Source organism: Bombus affinis, unplaced genomic scaffold (genome assembly GCF_024516045.1).
Source record: "Bombus affinis isolate iyBomAffi1 unplaced genomic scaffold, iyBomAffi1.2 ctg00000068.1, whole genome shotgun sequence".
In the NCBI taxonomy this organism is placed as follows: domain Eukaryota; kingdom Metazoa; phylum Arthropoda; class Insecta; order Hymenoptera; family Apidae; genus Bombus; species Bombus affinis.
Window position 1 is genome coordinate 1,575,729 of NW_026108822.1, and position 21,831 is coordinate 1,597,559.

At 39.5% G+C, this 21,831-nt stretch overlaps 2 protein-coding genes and 1 long non-coding RNA gene across 7 annotated transcripts in view; 1 reads left to right on the forward strand and 2 right to left on the reverse strand.

The window, feature by feature from the left end:
* LOC126926971 (uncharacterized) overlaps window positions 1-21,831 on the reverse strand; it is a 234,636-nt gene that overhangs the window by 98,710 nt on the left and 114,095 nt on the right. For 3 of the 5 annotated variants that reach the window (XM_050743273.1, XM_050743271.1, XM_050743274.1), the window contains exons 3-4: window positions 10,274-10,516; window positions 9,988-10,200 (exon numbers count right to left, since the gene is read on the reverse strand). In XM_050743273.1, the coding sequence (XP_050599230.1) occupies window positions 10,124-10,200; window positions 10,274-10,516 (320 nt within the window). In that variant the 3' untranslated portion in view covers window positions 9,988-10,123. Of the gene's footprint in view, window positions 1-9,987; window positions 10,201-10,250; window positions 10,517-14,222; window positions 14,565-21,831 lie in introns of those variants that run through there. The other 2 variants (XM_050743272.1, XM_050743275.1) reach the window with 2 other exon arrangements.
* LOC126926979 (A disintegrin and metalloproteinase with thrombospondin motifs 3-like) lies at window positions 5,418-9,258 on the reverse strand. The gene is made up of 4 exons (XM_050743284.1): window positions 9,215-9,258; window positions 8,654-8,746; window positions 7,785-8,020; window positions 5,418-5,980 (listed from the first exon to the last, which is right to left on the reverse strand). The coding sequence occupies exons 2-4, from the start codon at window positions 8,729-8,731 to the stop codon at window positions 5,899-5,901; spliced, it is 396 nt and encodes a 131-aa protein (XP_050599241.1). The 5' UTR covers window positions 8,732-8,746; window positions 9,215-9,258; the 3' UTR covers window positions 5,418-5,898.
* LOC126927012 (uncharacterized) overlaps window positions 14,943-21,831 on the forward strand; it is a 31,803-nt gene continuing 24,914 nt past the window's right edge. Inside the window, exon 1 of the long non-coding RNA XR_007715079.1 lies at window positions 14,943-15,043. This is a non-coding gene — a long non-coding RNA (uncharacterized LOC126927012). The remainder of the gene's footprint in view (window positions 15,044-21,831) is intronic.

A 21,831-nucleotide genomic window follows, 5' to 3' on the forward strand; every position in this document is an offset into this window, starting at 1 on the left:
AAAGAGTTCTTGCAGTTCTGTTCTTATCGTTTTGGTTTTGCGGCCTGTTACGTAGATGATTAGGTCATCCGCGAAGGCTATGGAGCGTTTATGTGTGGATGCGTTGAGGTTAAAGAGGTTTAGTAAGTCGTTATTGTAGATGCTGAAGAGTAGCGGGGAATTTACTGTTCCTTGTTGCAGGCCGTTCTCTATGGAGAATTCTTTGCTTGAAGTGTGCGAGCCGTCGGTCATTATGAACGTTTTGTTTGTTATCATGTCCCATACTATTTTGATTAGGTATTCGGGGAAGTTCTTTTTAATTATTTTATAAATGAGCCCTGGGATCCAGACGGTGTCGAAGGCTTTTTCGATGTCTATTAGGCAGGCGGCTACTCGTTGATTTGCGTTAAGTGCCCAGCAGATATCCGACGTAAGTTTGTTTATTGCCTGGATTGTGGAGTGTTTGTGGCGGAAGCCGAATTGGTTTTCCGGGATTATCTTATTTTTTGAGCAGAAGGCTGCTAGGGGGTTGTTTATGATCATTTCGTATACTTTGCTTATGTTGGGGAGGAGGCTTATGGGTCGCAGGTTTCCAGGTGATGAGCCGTCTTTATTTTTTTTTTGTAATGGCTATGAGTTTGGCTTTTTTCCATTTTTGGGGGAAGTACGTGTTGTTCAGTGCGTTATTAAACAGTACTGTGTAGTACCATTTTATTTTGTTTGGTAGGCGTTTGAGCGAGATGTTTGGAATGCCATCGAAGCCGGCGGATTTTTTGTTGTTTAGCGTGGAGAAGATTGTACTTAGTTGATTGAAGTTTGTAAAGTAGTTTATTTCTGGGTCGGGCTGTTTGGGGTCGTCCGATGTGTTTTCGTTTGAGAATGTGCAGACTGTTTTGTTTAGCGCTATGTCTTGTTTTATTTTATTTTTTAGTATGTTTGTTTCGGCGATGATAATTCTGTTTAATTGTTCTCGGCCCATGTGTTCGTTTTGTGTGTGAGTTTTGGCGAAGTGGGTGCCGATAATGTCTAGTTTTTCCGTTGTTTTTGATATTATGAAGTTGCCCTCTGTGTCTTTGTTGGTGTTGTGTATCTCGATGCCTGCTTCTTGGATGAGGGAGGCTTTTTCTGGAGGCAGTTTGAGGGGCGGGATGGAGTTTTGTTCCTTTGGTCTGAAAATTTGATTTATCTGCGGGAACTTGCTAGCAGAGTCTTTTTGGAGATATTTTTTATTTTATTTGTCCAGTATTGATTTATAGAGTTTGCGAATTCTTGTTTTAGTTGTGATTTTATTTCGTGTAGCAGGTACTTTAGGAATTCTATGTCTTCTCTTTTGTCGTAAGAGTAGTTGTGTCTTAGGTTGTTTAATTTCGATAGTATGTAACTTTTATCTCGTTGTAGTTTTTTTATTTTATAGTTTATATATGGCTCGCAGGAGTCTTTTTTTTTAAATGTCGGTACGGATTCTTGTATATGTTTTTCTATTTCGTCTATGAACGAGTCGATTTGTCTGTCTGTTAGGTTGACATTGTTGTAGATTTTTAGGTCGCAGTTCTGTTCGAGCAGGTTTTGGAACTTTTTCCAGTATGTCTTTTTATAGTTGAACCTGGGTGTTTCGGTCTGCGTTTCGAGTGTTAGGTAGTCGGATGTGTTTTTGCTTATCTGAAATACTATGGCGTTATGGTCGCTGTCGTAGTCTATGGTTTTGAGAGTGTTATTTGGTCGTAAGTTTTGGAATTTTATTCGGGCGTCTGCTAGGCATATGTCTAGGTAGGAGCGTCCTTTTGGGTAAGAGGGTAGCTCGGAGCCATAGAGGTTTGTTTTGTAGAAAATGCTTTTATTGTCTAGCCAGGTTCTGACGGAGTTTCCTCTCGTGTTGTTTGTTTCGCTTTTCCAGCTGGTATGTTTAGCGTTAAGGTCACCGGCTATTATGTAGTAGTTTTCCTGTTTGTCGAGCTGTAAAAGTTGGAAGAGATCGTCGAATTCGTCGTTAAATTGATTCTGGTTTCCGTGGGCTGCGTAGGCTGCGGAGATAAATAAGTTTTCCTTATTGTTTATTTTTATTTTTATGATCGTCGTCTCTAGGATTTTGAATTTTGTTATTTTGTCGTTTTGTATTGTTTTGAACTTCAGGGGGTTTTTTATGAGGATTGCCGTTCCTCCTCCTTGGGTAGCGTTTGGTCTGTCGTGTCTTATTATAGAGTAGTTTTTGTATTGCACTTTATGTCTATAGTTCAGTTTGGTTTCTGAGATAAGTACTATGTCGGGGGTTTCTTTCTTAATTAGTGTTAGCATGCTGTATCTTTTTTGGTTTGAGATTAGTGAGTTGGCGTTTATTGAGATGATTTTCAGATGTTTAACTTTTATCTGGTTTATTTTTTGCTGTGATTGGTGGACGGGTGGGTTTTGGCTAATCTTCGTCTATATTTTCGATGATGTTGAAGATGGAATCGATTCTTTCTTCATGTGTATTTAGTGCTTTTTTTATTTCGTTTAGTTGTGTTTGTTGTTCGCTTAGAGCTTTTAGAATGCTTTTTTTGAAGTCTTCAATGACATTTATTATGCTTATTCGGGGTGAGTCTATTGTTGGGTTGGGGTTTTGTTTGACTTGTGCCGCTATGTTTGTTACTTGTGGGCTTGTCTCGTTTATACTTGTTCTTTGTTTTACTATGTCCGCGAATTTTAGCTCGGGGACGTACTTACGGCTTATTTTGGCGATTCTTTCGGCTTTTGCTGTTTTTGCTTTGATGATTTTTTCATTAATCTTTTTGGGTAATTCGACGAGTTTTGGGCATCCTTTGTATGATGCAGGATGTCCGTAGTTTTTGCAGTTTACGCAGTAGATTTTTTCTTTGCTTATTGCTGCTTCTTTTTTTATTTTGCACTCGCCTGGCCCGTGCGGTTCAGTGCATTTTACACAGCGATAGTTTAGATTACAGTTTTGTGCTGTGTGGCCTATTCGCTGGCATTTGTAGCACTGCGTGATATCGTTTTTTTAAATTTTTTCCCATGCTATTTTTAGATAGTTAAGTCTGTTTATTTTTAGTAGGTTCCCAATGTTGCTATCGGGGGAGACTTGAATTATATAGATTGGGAGCAATGTGTTGTTCTCCCTTGATTTTCTTGTTGTGAATCGAGTCACTTTGGTGAAATTAACTTCTTCTATTTTCAGGGCTTTTAGGTCTTCTAGTATTTCCGCTTCTGTGTAGCTGTTTCCTAGCCCTTTTAGTAGGTACGTGTGGGGTTTTTGAGATTTTGGGGTATATGTGAAATAGGCCGTGTTGGCTGCGGTCAGTATTTTTTTTGCATTCGCGTAGTCATTTATGTTTTGAAGATAAAGCACGTGCTTACCTGAATGGATTCTTTTGATATGGAAATTCTTGATTTTGAGGGAATTTTCCATGAGTGCTATTGTGTCTTTTGGGTCTTGTAATGTTATGTTGATGGGGGGTGGCCTGGCCCCATTTGCTGATGTGGGGGGGTCTGCCTGGTCTTCAGCGGGGTGGCTGGGTGGCAGGCCCTTATGAGTTTGGTTTTTCAGTAATGTTGAAGGATGTGGTGTTGTTTTTTTTTGGCGGAGCGGCGGGGGGGGGGGGGGTGCTTGTCCGGACGGTATAGCTTTTGCTTGTGGTTATTGGTGACGTGTCCGGGGGAGTGGGCTGTCTGGTTGCCTTTTCCCTTAATACGTCGTTTTTTTTTTAATGTTTTCGATAATGGTTTCATGCGGTTGCGGTGTGCAGGGGTCTTGGGCTTGGAGGGCTTCGAATCTGTTTTTTAATGTGATTGCCATTGGTTGAGGTTGTGGGCTTCTTTTTTGTTTCATATTTTCGTTTTTATCGTCGTGCTCTTCTTGTGAGTCGCTTTCTTCTCCTTTTAAATTTTCTTGTTTTGTGTTTATTTTGTTCCTGGTTACCAGGTTTGGGGGCGGATTGAGTTTCCGCGTCTTTTGTGTAGCAGTTCTTATGCTGCTATCTTTAATTATTTGTTGTTTTTCTATTTTTCTTTTGATTCCTTTTTTTGACGAGCTTATGGCGGGTTCTGCCTCCTTGGTTTCGATTTCATTCCTTTCTTCTTCTATTTTTAAATTGTTTGTAGAGAGGTTGATGTTATCATTATTTTTTCACTGTTTAGCACTCTTTTTGTTTTTCTTTTTTTTTTTGCTCTCTCACTGTCTACTGTGCACTGTATAGCTTGCCGCGCTCACTGTTAGGGCCTACGCCTGTTTATCCCTTAGGGCCGAGAGGTCCGACCTGCTCGGAGGATTACGGTCAACTGAGAGTATGTACGTATGAAAGTGCAGAGAGTGAAACTGAAAAACAACCTTTTATAACTAGCGAGAATGTGAGACAATTGAGAGATAGAGATAAGATCAAGCGAACCGATTTTTATGGTAACCCAGTAACGTACGTAGCGAAAAAATTACCAGTGGATTTTAACGAAACGATGAGATCCGAAAAGAAAGAAATTATGTGGCTAAAGAAAATATTTCTCGAATGCAAAATAGAGATATTTAAGTATACGCTATGTGTAGATAATACTAGTGTCGTAAAATTAATTAAGAATCCTGAATTCCATCAAAGAAGTAAGCATATTGATATAAGATACCACTTTTTGCGAGATTTATACAATAGAGGCGAAATTGATGTAACATATGTAACAAGCGAAGAGCAACTGGCAGATATATGTACAAAAGCGTTGCCAAAACCAAGATTTGAATATTTAAGACAAAAGTTAGGTTTGAAAAATAAAAAAGATGTTAAGAGGTAATTGCTTATAGAGATGTAGAGTTTTTAGGGAGGGTGTCGAAGTGACTATCACTTCTAATATAAAAAAAAAACTCTACATGATCTGTTTAGTCTTCTCGTAGTTTTTTTAGTAATAAATTAATTTGAATGGAAAAGAGAAAGGCAGTTGGCAAATGTATTTGTGAAGACATTGACAAAATCAAGGTTCAGATATTTACGACGAGAGTTAGAAAATATTCAGATATAATTGTTTGTTGGGATGTAGAGTTTTAGGGAGGGTGTTGAAGTGGTCACCACTTCTAGGAAAACTCCACATTTGGTCTTTTTAGCTTTCTCAAGCGCTGAAGCCATCGACAGCATATAAACAAAGAATAGCAGGGAGGCAGACCATAAACGGTAGACAGGCGACGTTGGCTTCGGGGTTCTCAGTCATAAAGTAACACTGCTAGCGTGCGGATCTGGACCAGCTCAAATTGTATTCCTGTATTTCATTATTAAGTCAAATATATACTTTGTATCTTACACTTTATCCACGCGTTTTTCTCTCTTTATATACTGAATAACCTCAACAATTTTAGCCGCTCTATCTCCGCTAGTTTGCAGACTAAGAAGAACCGAGTTTAAAGTTGACGAACTTCTATACGATCGTGCGAAGTTAAGATTTGAAAGAACCAAATATTCGTTGCTCTCCAGGTATACAATTTTCATCGTATTATTTATTATTTTATTCTTTGTAACTTATAATTATTTACACATCATATCGTTCTTTATAACAATGTACGCATACGTGGATTCATCAATTACTTTTTTTTCTTCTTTTTTAGGTGGAGTTAGAACAATTATTAATTAGGCGAGAATTAACAGTTAAAATTACGGACGAATCGAGTCGCTATGTTTTTCATTCCTTGTTCGTCAGGAGCCTCGCTAAGGAAGCACGTCTTCGTCGGTGAAGCTTATAGCATGGTCGCGAAGAAGCTTATTTTTCAATTGGAATCATAAATTATTAAGCAATAACATAGAAATTTGCTTCATCCCGCGCTCAATCGCCAGGGACGTGTCGTAAACTAGGTATCTCCGCAGGGTAATTTGGAATTATATTACAGCGGTACAAGTTGCCGAACTTCCTCACCCGCACAGATATCGTGATCTTCTCGGAAAACTAACATCTCGTGTTAGTTCAAGTAGCGTCCCATCTTTGCCAGTAGAAGGCGCGCCAAGAGCACGTGAAAGGTTGGTCATGACACTCGCGGCATTCACACCTCGAACACAGAAAAAGATACTTGTTAACGTTCAAGCGGTTCAGATATTGTTCAATTTTCGCGCGACACAAACGTTGTTCAAACTTGGAACGCTACAGGCATTTTTCAACTCTGTTACGAGGAAACTTATACATATTCATTGAAGACATACGAAAGAATACGCGCTGTATTCGTTATCATGCGTTTTTTTTTATTAGAGTTCAGACTTTTATGGATCGTCATTATTGGAACAGCAAGCGTTCAGTTCTGTTCTTCCCTACGTACTCATAATCTTGGCTGATAACCGCCATTCGCTATATACATCGTTGCTATCGACGTCAAAGGATTAACACAGTCAAATACACAATCCATACAATCCGATTTGATTGATTTTAGATCTTGCATCAAACAGATCTCTATATAAACAGATAATTTCTGATTCTAAACATTTGTATTACGTTCATCTAATTATTAGGATATTAGATATATTATAAAGGAAGATATTATGTATTAAATAATCTGCCTCTTCTTCCGCTTTGAAATCCTCTACAAACGCCATTTATAGTCGTTCAACTTTTCAGCTCACGGAAAAAAACATTACGCGTATTCCTAGCAATCGCCCAAAGACTCGAACGTGTGCTTCGATAAAGCTCGCTTAACTTTCATCGACACATCGATAACTTTGCGTTCCAAGATGTTATTACGCCCTAGAATCCCTAACATAATTTTGTAACCAGAATTTCTGTGCAAAACAATTCCATCGCTTTGTCACGCTTAACGGCTTAATCATCGAAACATGTATCATAACGCACGAATTATGATAAAAAAGAAACTGTCTTTCGAATAAAAGCAATCCGTTTGCCAGGTGCGCTTAAGGATATACAGGACGTCGACGGAGCAAGTGTACGAAATACAGCCGCTGGAGGGTAACAGTTCCGCTCAACGTTACACTCAACAGCCGAAACAACGATTCTCTGAAATGCCTACTCCGTCGGTTTCGCCGACATCTTCTCTCCGAAAGCGCGTCTCGGAACTGCCAAGAGCCGCGAGTGCATCCGTTTCCGGTGCTGCGGGCATTGTCTGCTCTAATACGGATCTGATATCGATCCTAAGCTCGTTAGCGTCTTCCGCGACGGAAATCAACCGATGCGGCGAGGAAGCGCCGAGTTCCCGGGACGATAGCAAATCAAACTGGCCCGGAAAAACGACCGAACAGAAAGGAAGACGATCGAAGAGCTTCCGTTCCAATAGCTTCGACGTGTCGACATTGCACGGAGCTAAAAGTAAGCTTAGCGGATCCTCGAAAGCCGCTATTTCGACCTTTATGGCACCGTCGAATTGGTTCACGAAGAGACACCAACCGATGTCGAAGAAGCCGGAAGATTTAGTAACGGCCAGTTTAAGTCTCAAGTTCGATAAATCGAAGGTAGTGAAGGCGGTGAAGGAAACGTTGGGTAAAAAGTCCCCTAATAGCGAGGTCAAACACAAAGTCGTATGGGACAACACTAGTGGAACCAAAGTGGACGCTCAGCTAAGTTGTATTGCTCGTTACGATATCGTTTCTTGTTTAAGAGCCATCGTAGGTGAAAGGAGGAATGCAAGAACGCACATAATACGCAAAAATCTATGGCAGATTCAAAGTACAGTACTCGTTGTGATATTCGGTAAAGATAATAAGTTCTCCTATGGAGATTTCATTTTTCAAATTATTCTCGTACAGGTACGTGTTTGCATAAATAAATAACACACGGTCTCTGCGTAAATACCCAGGCCAGTTATAAATATTTCAGTTTGCCAACGATATCTCAACATGTGGGACACTCACATGTGTGCTACTTCGTGAGCGATGATAAAGGCGCTGGTCAAGCCTTCGTCTCGATTTAACGCGCACGATCTCGCGGGATCGCATACTCCTGACACAGGTGCGTAACCGGAAGGACCTCCTATATCTAACCGCGTCAACCATACAGCAACATCGAGATTTACGCCCTTCGAGGACAGCATCTTTCTGTTCCATTTGTTCACGTTCTCGAGAGATCGTCTGGCATCGCCACGGCGGACCTACGACAACGTTTAATATTTTCTTAATAAATGCTAGCTAATATTACGAATATATTATATTTATTATTACATCATGCATTATATACTATATATAAATATTCGTCAATGATAATAAATATATGTGCAAGTAATCGTGTTGTTGATTGTAATCAAATGTAACTTGTAACGCTATTAGTATTTTAATCTTCCTGAAAAATGTTGAAATGTTGATTCGACAGCAGAGAAGAATAGCAGAAAAAGAAAAGTAAAAGGAATCGCAAGTGTCGTATATCAATGATATTATCATAGGTCTATAACATTAAATTAAGATTCCTAAGAGATGAAAAAGGTTTAATAGTCGATTATACAGATATTTCGGATACACGATAAATGCGAGGTTTGCCAATGATCCGTGAAAATTGTTTGTTTGGAAATTTGTTTCCAAGGGATCGTTCACGGTTGTCCAATTTAACAAAATGGAACTCGTTGCATTTTATCGATCTAAAACGTCATGCGCAGATATTTTGACCTATATAATTTATATACCATACACTGTACAGATAAGTAGAAAATAAAATAATTGACACTCGCATAGGCGTATCTCAGATAGTTACTACTTTAGTTAAATGATTTAATTTAATGGAAATCGCTTACCATAACGTCTCGTTTTTCCGCGTATAAAATCATTCGTACGATCACTAGAATCATGTTGGATTCGAGCGATGGGTCCATGTAAATTGCACTGACCTAGGATTAAAATACGTACGAAAATGTAACAGGCGTTAAAACAGTATTACAGCCTTACAAATAAATTATTATTCAAAACTCTCGTAAATACATCGTATCTTATATAATTTTCCTAAAAAATTAATTTTATTCGTTATATTTATCTTAGGAAATGTACGTTATTAATCTCAACAGCATTGGAAAACCAATTACCGAATGGCTGAAATTAATCGATTACAAAATTCCATTACGGATAAATTATTCGCTGAACTTTTTAAAAGATACGTGCAAGCTTTGAACAGTGTAAACAGAAAATACAGAGCTTCCGTCCGAATATACGATCGAGATGTTTGAAAGCAAGTAGCGTACCTTGAAAATACAGAGATACGCATAACTCTGCCCTATGTTTCCCGGTTGCTTGCGTACATATGTAGGAGGAGGTATTCTATATCTAAGTATAATAACAGAATTTCGTTTGGTATTACTTACGATGTTTAAAAGAGCCAAGATATATTGCTGTACTCGAATTCCATGAAAACGGAGTAATCAGCAGCTATTCCAAGCTCTAGCCATCGTGGCGGCGAATCCTTAGCAGCTGGTCTTTTCTCTATGAAATGACTTATCTTAGAAATCGACTTATCTTCCACGAAATTAGAAAGTCTACTCGACTCGACTTGATAGCTTAAACGCATGATTATTAAAAGCATAAATTAATATCTATGAGCAAGTATTCGTGGAATAATTATTATGATATAAATAATTATTTCAAAAGTATAATTTCAAAAATATCAATTCGGTATCACCGTGAATTTCATCCTGCAAATTTCTTTAAAATTCTTGACAAATTTTGGTAAACGTATTCCTCCAGCAAATTTTTCTATTTTTCTATTTTTTTACATTAAATTAGGCAAGATAGATAAAGATTCGTGCAATGGACAATATACATATGTGTAATAGACAGGGAATAATAAAATAAATTAAAAACAGCGAAATATAGATGAACGTGTAGAAGATCAAGCGAGAGTGGAACGCAATAGGGAGAATAATTGTAAACCGAGTTCCTTTTAAGGCTGAAGATAAGCTATTCTTATATTACATGCTGTTATTATTACTTTTGTACACGATAGATTGGAATATCAGTACAATTTCTTTCTTTCAGTAATATTCGATGATTCGTTAATTTATTAACCGCTATATTGTACGTGGTAAGTAGAAAAGCAACGATTGTACAAGAATGGCATTTGGAAAAATATTTGACTTACTTGATAATCTGTTCCTTTGCCATTTAGGACCAGAGAAGTATCCAATTTCCTCGGGATTTGTTATTTTATATAGGTTGGGGTTGATAATCAATCTCGGATCCACTCGGATTGGTTATCACACCTTTTATTTTCTCTCTTATACAAAACACCAAATCACACAGCAAACGTCTAAACTCTCCCAATGCGTCTTAGCAATTAAGGCGTGGTCGACTCCTATGGCAAAAGAGCGTCGTTAGGAGTCGTACCAACATAACCCTAGTAACCTTTTAGTAACTAGCGGTCATACCAACTGAGCATTTCTCAACAGGATTTACGTCGATCGATAATTTTTCCACTATTGTATCGTTGTATTCTGTGCAGACATCGTCTTTTTCATCGTACAGAATCAATTTCTCAGCTTCTGGGTATTCCACGTCGAAGACGTCACCGGAAAGATTATAAAATCCCTGAACATCGTGGCTTAAGGAATCGCGTTTGCTTCGTTTCGACTTTCTCTTACTTTCTTCAACTTCAAATTTATTCGATTTCCCTGTAACCGAATTATCAACGTTTTACCACGTTTGCCTGTCTTATCTTCGCTATTCTCGTTACGGATAAAATGAAAAAATAGTTGCAAAATTTCTGAAATTGTAAATACGACCAGACTGGAACGTATCAACGACATATACGGTGTCACAAAATTGTGACAAGTCAATATTCCAGTTGTTAGTTTGTTGAAATTACGCCACCGCTGATTAAACGTATCACGCTTTAATAGAAAATTCAATTTCCCAGCGGGGAAAATGGAATTTTGCGCTAATTAAAGTATTGCGCTTTTGTACAAAATTCCATTGTTTTCTGTTGCCCGCGAAAATGCAATTTTACGACGGACATTTCAGACAAATTTCCATCAGACGGCTTTCCATCCGTAAAAAAGAATGCTATCTATAAAAGTGTCAATGGAAATTGATCAAAGTAACGTCAAACAAACCCGTTTAAACAGCGAGGTAAGTAGACCAATTGCTTTTAACAAAACCTGTATCGTTGCTCTTAACCGTTTCACTTTTAAATATCAATCGGCGCTGTTCCTCATTAAAATTTCGATTTAAATCGAACGAGAAATACAGCGTAACACTTGGAATTTTCTATCGTTTCTCAACCATACTTCGAACATTTACGTCGCATTCTTCGATTCATAGGATCGCGATGTTGGATTCTTCGATTTCGATACAAAAACGTTTCACAGCTTTCGACGCGGGAAATTTAATTAAGAGAACAAATAATTTGTTTATAAACTGCCAATTACGTGCCTTGAATTTCCGATATATGCAATAAATTTCATTGCTACTTGACCTGAGTGGGTCATAAAGTTGCAACCGTGTAAACCGTGCCACGTAATTTTATTGCATTCAATTTTCCACGTTTCCAACAATTTATCAAATTAGAATTTATCCGCGCATCGTACGAAATTTTTCATAAAAATTGATTAATAATAGTAGATATATAGCTCCTCGTATTCGTAAAACAGATTTTTAATCTGTAAACAACGAGTCGTGGTAATTACGATACGATCGATTTTCAACTTAGCAAAATTTGTTTCCATTTAACATTCACATCCAGATTGTATTTCCTTTGTAATAAATTAATTATATAATTAAATAAATTTATTATTCGAACCGATATTCAGATACAGTTCGAGTATACTTGATAAATTTTCAGACTCGATTCTCCAAATCGAAAATGAGAACGTTTTATCCTATACTTTTTCTTCATTTTTCCACAAGGATTCGCGTTGTTCTCGCTTTCAGACGTTGTTCCGTTGCATCCTGTATATACGGGGTGTGCCAAATTTAAACCGCCAAATTGTAAGGAGTTGATTTACAGACAAGAAGAAGAAGAAGAAGAAGGAAGAATTTTATATAATGTTCGTCAACGGACGTTTCTTTACAGAATTACAAACGAGTATCGTTCGTACGAAACAGGTAACGACGCGTTTTCCATCGCAGCGTGCAAAAGTTCGCTGTATTATCGTGTCAGCGCAGTTGCATGCTTTTTATCATGCGACAACAAGCCCGTGTCGTTAATAGCTACAATAATGATACAATGAAAAATTATTATCTGGTATGTTTGATTGGTCGTTGGAGAACGTTGTCCGTGTGCTCGGATAGAAGCCTGACATCGATCAACGATGGGAGTAATACGATCTCGTACACACAGTTGCTAACAATTCGATCGAGTAGCAAAAACCGCGTGTTTTTACTCGTTGCGCTAGTTGTTCACGCGAACTCGCATCTCCAGAATAAACCTTCCGTTTTACAGTTGCGAAACCATAAATACAGAAAAGAAAACGCAGTTCTTGAAACTCTGACGAAACGCTGATAATACGGTCAATTGTCGCGTGCTGTGAAATGGAAAATTCGTCGTTACTTGTTTCATACGTACGATACTTGTTTGTAACTGTGGAAAAACGCGTTTATTGCCCAGCTTCGTACGACATGTTTTTCGGTAAATATTTACAAAGCGGACAATCTCGCCATATTCAACGGCTTTGAAATATGTTTGCCAAGGCTAATATTCCGAACAACTTTTTCCTGTAATACTCTTTACCGTCGCTCTGCTTTCCGCGATATTCGCAGCAATTTCTGTCTCGACGACAGCGATGATTTCGTAGTTTCGCTTTTCTCGATATCACTGCTAAAGCTTTTCCTACCTCGAATAACGACGCAAAGCTTCGTATGAATCGTATCTATCCTGTTACTTGATACGCGAATTTAATTCGCGGTAGCCTCAGTGATGTTTCTTTCCTGTGCGAGTTGAAAATGATTATCAGAAATGCATATATATATATGTCGGCTGGACGATAGGATTGGGGGTGGAGGTGTTCGATGAATCTTCGTTGATATTGGCCATCGATGCGGTGTAACAATGGTAGAGTTTATTGGCACAAGTGAGTGGTATTACAGCGTTGGTAATTAATCACAATGTTAGATACTCGCGGCGCTATGACAATGGCCTCGCGTCCGGTAACGAATCCGCGGTCAACGGGATGTCGAACGTGTATATTTCGTGGAAGTCTAAGTTATATTCAGGTCGCCACAGAACAAGCACTACGTACCGGAGAATTACTTGTATCGTCGTTCAAATCGTACGAAAGTGTATCTCTCCATCACGGTGACGCTGTCGAGGAAAACTATGATGGGTGTGACTAAGGGCACGAGATCATCGGATTCGTGGAGAAAAGTCTTCATTCGGAAAGTGAGGGAAATTGGAGTTACTGTTAATTGGTCAATTTCCATGTTGATGGTTGGGGAAGGGTGCTGGCCGCCCTTTGTTTGTCGGTTTGAAGGACTTTCGTTAAATAGATCTTAAGATTTATAGCGGGTCCTCGGGCTAGCCGAACATGTACTGTGGAGACACATCAACATCTGGTAATCGTCTTACTCGAAGCATAGTCTGCGTGTGGCGAGCCACGGGACAGAAACCATTGAGACATTTACCATCGCACCCTGTCCCAAGCATTTCTTTTAAGGAGAGTTATAGAGTTACTTCCTGCCTTGGTTAAACAAAACGTTCATCCCCTTGACCGCGACTACGTTCGGCGACTGGTTGTCGCCTCGAGCCCGAGCTCACTATCATAAATCTCGAATAAGTACAGTCGGATCGAATGACAACGGTTTTCTTAATACGGCTATGGTGAAATCTAAATTACAGTACTAGGTGTCTTCCCAAAATTCCGAGGAGAAGGCTCCGGTGCTCTTTCATCTCCGACATATATATATATAAATGTACGGACATCAACGTCCGAGACGTTCGTCCATGCCAAACGGTAACGCGTACAGGAAACATTTGTTCAAAATGACTTTGACTTTAGCTATATTTTCAAATTGGAATTAGCTAATGGTCGTTCGCTTTGTAAATGATTATTTCTTTTTCTTCTTTTTGCCTGCAGATTAAGCCCTTCCTGTTTGACGGTTTAAATTTATTAAATTAAATTTATTAAACCGAATATATATATATTCGTTTGTACTACGATTACTCTCATACTCTATGTATGGTGTTATCATATCGACGCTATCAGTTCTTACAGTATCACGATCAGAGTCAATTTTAGAATAGAAGAAGCAATTAACGGCGGATCGCAAAGTAAGAAGCTTATAACATAATTGGCAAGGAAGTCGGTAAATCGATCAACCAATCACCTACATCCAACCGTCTAACGAAAGATGAAAAGCCATCGCGATAACGATCCTTCTCACCTGCAGGATTTTCCGGATTCACAGACACGAAGCTCGAATTATTCCTGATCGACCACCACTTTTCGTTTTTCGGCTGAAACATCACATGCTGGCCATTCGTCAGCGGCTGAACGAAGAACGATCTCTGCCCGATCAACATCAAGGCGTACACTTCTTCTTCGCATATCGTCACGACGACGAAGGAACTCGCGTCTCCTTCCAAGCTGCCTTGTCGAAGATCGCAGTTCGCCTTGGCGTTACGTCGCTCGGACTTGGTTTTACCCTGACGCACCCAATTCACGGTGAAATTCGACGACAGTATCAATCGATCGTTGGCCATGGTCCTTAAGGTCCAGTTGCTGATCTCGAGGAACACCGGCTCTTAGTGGAGATACTCGCGCCAAGTTTCTCGGTCTTCGTGGGTCGATCTTCTGTTCCGCGCGCTCTCATTCGGGATCACTCGAGGGTAAACGATCTCGTACTCCTGCAAGCTTTGCAGAAAGTCGCTCATTCGCGACTTAGTAGCGATCGTGCCGAGCAGCCACGTGGCGAGGAGAAAACTGGGAAGTTTCGATCGCGTCATGTCTCGCGCGCTTTGATCGAAATTTCAATAGGATTTTCTGGCTACCCAAAACTTGCCAGGCATGCTCGTTCACTCGCAGACGTAGTTATCGCGATGAAAGCAGCTAATTCGCAGACCCGATATTCTCATTTCATTTCGCCGGTTCGTAACGCTTTCGAAACGCCGTGTCATATAGACGCGGATGCGACGATACTCTCGCGTTCTAACATTTTCAATGTCTCGCGCTTTATCACGTAGCTCGCGCGGAAGTAATACGAAGGTGAATCGTTGGTTTTAATACACAGGGTGTTGTTTAATCGATCGAAATAATGGAAAAGGGAACGATTCTACGGTACACCAGAGATGAAATGAAATCATAGAATGCAGTGGTTTTGTAGGTAGTGTTTTATCGAAAAGATTAACCGTGAATATTTGCTCGACCTATTTATACCAAATTGATACAGAATCTTAAATTACAGACGAATCTTTCTCAATTTCCTTCGATCATCCTCTCTAGGCGTACGAAACTGCCTCGTTGAATTCGAACGTTTCTCGATTTCCTTCGACGTCTTTCAATTTCTTCTTTTTTCAATCGCCGTTCGCCTTCTCAAAGCTGTCTTCGAACAGAATTCTTAGAACGACTTCCAATTCCTTTCGATTCGTCCAATCGTTTAGCTTTACGAAACTGTTTCGCTAAACTCCTTTTTCCACTGTACTTGCGTATCGTAACAAACTCGTCGGCGGTAACTCGCGTCGATTAACGATTCACCACTAGTAAAGTAACCGGGAATGCAGCAAACTAGTAGTCGGTAGAACGAAGCGGAACGTAAGTGGAGCGAGCGATAAGAGCGATCGCGACAATCGCACGCCACGCCGTGCGATTCCCACGCGAACGAATCATTAAATTCGAGCCAAAGATTCTCACTAACTCGAAGATTCGCGCCAGTATTTTCCACGCGCGCGTCACACAAATTCGAACGACTTTCGCGAAAAGGACGGAAGGATAAGACGATCGATCGGATCTCGGGTCGATCGCGATACCCCCGGACAGAAGGTTTCGACGATAAAGTGGAGTAAACGCGATGAACGAGCTTCGTGCTACGACTGGCAGCCACATAGACGGATGAACGCAGCTGCAAACGCACGCGAGTGCAGCGGCGAACTGTGCGTAAGAGTAAGCGCGAACGCGAGACTGAAAAAAGCACCAGCGCTTACCGCCCACTGAAGTTCTAGTAATGGCAGCTTTATGTGCAATCACCGAGAAACGAGGATGCTGGCGAACGCATTGTTCGACCCCGACCGAGACGATTTAACAAGGGCCGAGGATTTCATCTTGAACGACCTTGCTCTTGTCACGACCGGCATACTTCAAATCCGATGGACCGATGATGGAGATAGAGATGTGGCGGCCTTGGCGACAATGTATATCGCCGAAGTGCCTAATGAGTCATCTGTATCCTAACGGTCCTTCCACCGAATGTCCTAGAAGTGTGACAACGGTCACGTACGCCTACAGGGTAGTGGGGATATTGAGGGATGACAAACAAAGAAGAAGACAAACCTGCCCCCAGGTCACCATTAACAACGCAATAATCCCAAGCAAGGACTCCGTAAGATACCTGGGCATGACCCTGGACAGGAGACTAACTTGGAAAAAACATATCTCCGAAAAAACAAAGCAACTAAAGGAAAAACTAAGAAAATTCTATTGGCTCACGGGCCGACGCTCCAAACTAAACATACAAAACAAAATAACCCTCTACGAGGCCGTAATAAAACCTGTCTGGACCTACGGAATCCAACTATGGGGAACAGCAAGTAACTCCAACATTGAAATACTCCAACGCTTCCAATCGAAAACGCTAAGATCTCTATTAAATGCACCCTGGTATGTTACCAACGAAACAATCCACCGTGACCTCAAGATACCTACAGTCAAAGATGAAATACACAAGTCCAGAAGCAGATATAACACAAGAGTCAACAACCACCACAACCCACTAGTCACCCAACTACTGGACACGACGGACCAGATCCGCAGACTAAAAAGAAAATACCCTCTAGATTAAATCCTTAGTTTCTACCAGAACCAACAATATAAAACTATTATAATCCATGTCATTGTATCACGCCAAACTAGGTTACTGAAAATTCTCAACGAGAATTGATTGTAAATATTCTAATAAATAAAAATAAAAAAAAAATGATACATGTTTCGATGATTGAGCCGTTAAGCGTGACAAAGCGATGGAATTGTTTTGCACAGAAATTCTGGTTCTAAAATTATGTTAGGGATTCTAGGGCGTAATAACATCTTGGAACGCAAAGTTATCGACGTGTCGATGAAAGTTAAGCGAGCTTTATCGAAGCACACGTTCGAGTCTTTGGGCGATTGCTAGGAATACGCGTAATGTTTTTTTCTGTGAGCTGAAAAGTTGAACGACTATAAATGGCGTTTGTAGAGGATTTCAAAGCGGAAGAAGAGGCAGATTATTTAATACATAATATCTTCCTTTATAATATATCTAATATCCTAATAATTAGATGAACGTAATACAAATGTTTAGAATCAGAAATTATCTTTTTATATAGAGATCTGTTTGATGCAAGATCTAAAATCAATCAAATCGGATTGTATGGATTGTGTATTTGTCTGTGTTAATCCTTTGACGTCGATACCAACGATGTATATAGCGAATGGCGGTTATCAGCCAAGATTATGAGCACGTACGCAAATAGACTAGAATATTTTGCAAGAATGAAATGTCTTGGTATGGTACGCTTATTCTATCTATCCAAGTCAAAATAAGTATAAAAATCGGGTGGCAATCAACATATTAAAAAAAAAAAAAAAAAAAAAAAAGAAAAAGAAAAGGAGAAACAGATGCTTCTGATTGTTTAGTGCATTTTCATAAAATCTTCTAAATGTTTAATTCTCATAGAATAAAAGGGAGAGCATACGTTTGAATCTCAGCAGATTTTATTAATTCTTTGAAACCATAAATACAATATGAGTATTACATCAACTTTAGTTCATACATGTAACAACATATTATTCTGCATGTAGCAGTTACATATAATGAAACATTTACTTATCCAATAAATCCATATTCTCTACTAAACGTTCGTTTATTAATAAAACTGCCATAATCGTCCACGCATTGTTCGCTTCCTTAATTATTTTTCAAAGTATAACGATAATCAATGATGCAACAGAAATATCACGTAACATCCCAACAATCTTACATGAGATTTTAGCTGTTTTTACTATACAAATTAAGTCATTATTAAAATAAGTCATTATAATAATATATATATATGTCGGAGATGAAAGAATACCGGAACGTTCCCTTTGGAACTTTGGGAAGACCCCTAGTATTGAAATTTAGATTTCACCATAGCCGTATTAAGAAACTGTTGTCATTCGATCCGACTGTATTTATTTGAGATTTATGATAGTGAGCTCGGGCTCGAGGCGACAACCGGTCGCCGAACGTAGTCGCGGTCAAGGGATGAACGTTTTATCTAACAAAGGCATGAAGTAACTCTATAGCTTTCCATAAAAAAAAAATACTTGGGACGGGGCACGACGGTAAACATTTCAACGATTTCTGTCCCGTGGCTCGCCACACGCAGACTTTGTCCTTCGGGTAAGACGATTGCCAGATGCCAACGCATCTTCGCAGTATATGTTTAGCTGGGCGAGGACCCGCTACGAATATTAAATTTCAATTACACAAAGTCTCTCAAATAGACAAATGGCCTGTGCCCCAACTACGGGAAGATAAGAGAAATCTATCCTTCCACGAACGACGCTTCCCGCTAGCAACTTTTCCCAAGGACAGCTAATATCTTTCTCTAACCACCAACATGGAAATTGACCAATTAACAGCAACGTCAATTTCCCACACCCTTCGAACGGAGACTTTTCTCCGCGAATCCGATGATCTCGTGTCTTTTTTTTTTGCGTGGGGAGCGGAAAATGCAATTACGCATGCCCAGTGACCCGCATCACTGGGTTATGTGGGAGTCGGTCGGTTGTCGTTGCCATACCCACTAAAAACCCCTCCTCCTTCTTCCTCCGCTTAGAGGGCAGACAACCCCGGTAAAACCTGTCGGCAGTCATCAGGGTTGTCCTTTCGTGCCCCGTTGTATCTACTTCTTCGGGCAGTTACTGCTCATGTCGTCCTCTCAGCCAGTTCAGAATACTGGACTGGTCTCCTTCCGCGGTTTTTCGTTGTTTCGTGTTCTTGCCCTCATTGCTCCACGTAGTTGTTGTTTCGCTCGTTCTCCTCCTTGCCTCTTCCCAGGCCTTCGCTGTCACCCTCCTGTGACACATGACGGTCTTGCAGAATTGCCTGAATTTATTCCAGCTCTCGTCCTTGGCGGTCACCGTGGCGATCAGATTGCCCACGTCTATCTTCCCGCCCAGAGCGTTCTCCAGCTCGATCCTTCTGTCCGTCCACTTCGGGCACGCGAAGAGGGCGTGCTCTGCATCGTCGTTCGAATCTCCACAGTCGAGACAGTTGCTGTCGCTGTCCCTGCCAATCCTTTTCCTATAGACATCGAAGCTCCCATGCCCGGTTAGCAGCTGCATGGTGTGGTGATCGATGTCCATCTTCTTTTTGGTAAATAGCAGCGCACTCGGTATTAATTTCTTTGTGATATTTTCCTTTTTGTAGTTGTTCCACTCCTTCTGACAGTCCTCTTGGGCCTTCTTGCGAATCGCCTCCAGTTCCTCCTTCAGCTTGCTGCCGTCATCCGTGCCAATCCTGGACCCATGGATCTTGTTCCTCTCGTAGGTCTCTCCGAGCATCTTTATCCTTATGCAAATCGGGAGATTCCCGGTCAACACGCAAAGTGCCGCGTGGGAGACGGTACGGTATGCCGTCGTTGTTATGCACAGGGCCGTTCGTTGTGCTCGTTTCAGCTTTTTCCTGTTCTTATCGGTATTCGCTGCTCTAGCCCACACCGGTGCTCCGTAAGTTACGATGGACTCCCACACGTTGTAGTAGAGCCTACGAGCCAAGCTGGGCGGCCCGTTGATGTTGGGTAGAATTCCCCTAAGGGCTCCTATTAACTTGTCGGCTCTATTACACACCATCTCGATATGCGCACCGAACCTCCGACTGGAGTCGATGACGACTCCGAGATCTCGTTCCCTTAGGCACACCCATCATAGATTTCTTCGACAGCGTCACCGCGACGGAGAGCCACTCACTCTAGTGCGATCTCATCGGCAATCGACCTGTCTTTCGTATACGTAATAATTGCCCCTTGCTCTAACATACAGTGTAACTTAGACGCTAACGAAGGGTAAAGTTCGTCATCCCGTTGACCGCGGATTCGTTATTGAGCCTAGGATCATCGTCATTTGCTTCTCGAGTATCTAATTATCGCGATTACTTGTCCAATTCCATCATAGTCATATTTGCACTAGTAAATATCTCCTCTATTGCATAACGATCACGTCTAGCGCCAATAGGGATTCGTTTCACGCCCTTATCCCTAACTCTAATCTTAACGCCAACCCGACATATATATATACATACATATATATATTTTATACATACATACATATATCAATTTTTATACACACAATTATACATATTCATTTTCATTTAATATTTTCATTTAATAATTTAATAAACCTTCGTCCCGCAAAGGCAAATAAATTCACGCATAACATTTCTCTTCAGCGGCATTGTTCTAGGATTGTATTTGTTGAAAGAAGGATAGCATTAAGCGCTGGAATAAAGAATGACGAATCGTTATTCTTTAACCATCGTACTTAGACACATATTTATTGAGCTACTTGTATTTTAATCGAAGTCTAATATCCTCCATCTGTAGGCGTAAATATTACTGCCGTTGTTAATGTCATTTTAAGTTTTACTACTGGAAAGGACATTTAAGTTTGAAGGCAGGCAAGTCTACTGTTCTTAAAGCTGACATTTAGACATCTAAGATTTTTTGTGTCTTTATTGACAAAAATATATTTGACTTTGCATATCTAAAATAAAGGATTTGCGTTATCTAAAATAAATAGATCATCTTTCTTTAGAAAATTCAATGTGGTGAAATTAGAATATGAGATAAAAGAAATACTATGCATACTTATTGTTCTTCTTAAAAATTAAAGGAATACTCATAATCCTAAAACATCCTTTCTATGTTGTACTAGATATATATACAATTAAAATGTGTAATAATGTGAATGATAAACCAGTTCGAATAATTATTTTGCTTAAACGTAAGTTAATTGAAATCAGATGAATGTTATATACGCATTATACCGTGCATTATGAACTATTGATTGATTGATGCTCATATTTAATTATTAACGAGAAAATTAGAAAAATCAGATTGAATTTAATCTGTCCTTCTTATATTTATTAAGATGAGTTCTGGGGCTTGAAACACTCGAGATTAGAAATTTTGATTAATGTTTCACATTATGACTGGACGCTTGTTGTAATATCTTTTGTACGAGATACACTATACATACACAAGATCAAAATGGAATTTCGAAACGGTCGTATCGTTCAACAAAAATCTCCTTTATCTTTGATCCTCTTCATAAAAATGCAATTCTCCTTTACAGAACATCATATAACATTTATTGTACGATATATTGTTCAATTATATTTCGAAATTTTCAGCTTCGAATCTTTGTTTAATTATACTGTAGAATTAAATATCATGCGTTATTTAAATATAGAGATAGACTAAACTTTTGTTCACATTTATTAAAGCTGTATCAACTGAGATGCTTAAATTTGCAAAATTTCATGGACTTTTATATTTAATTTTTCATCATGAATCCCGCTTTGCGATACAATACATATTAGATTTATAATATCTTAAATTTACAGTACCAATGCTGATTTTATCTGAAACTATTTGTTTGCAAATGATATCTTTCTTCGTTGGAATTACCCTTCACTTGTAAATTAATAATTATTAACATTGAACAGTATTGTTAAACTTCAATAAAAATAGGATCGATAACTAAATGTTAGTTAAAGAAACTTCCTATTACAGGTATAACAAATCATATTGAATTTT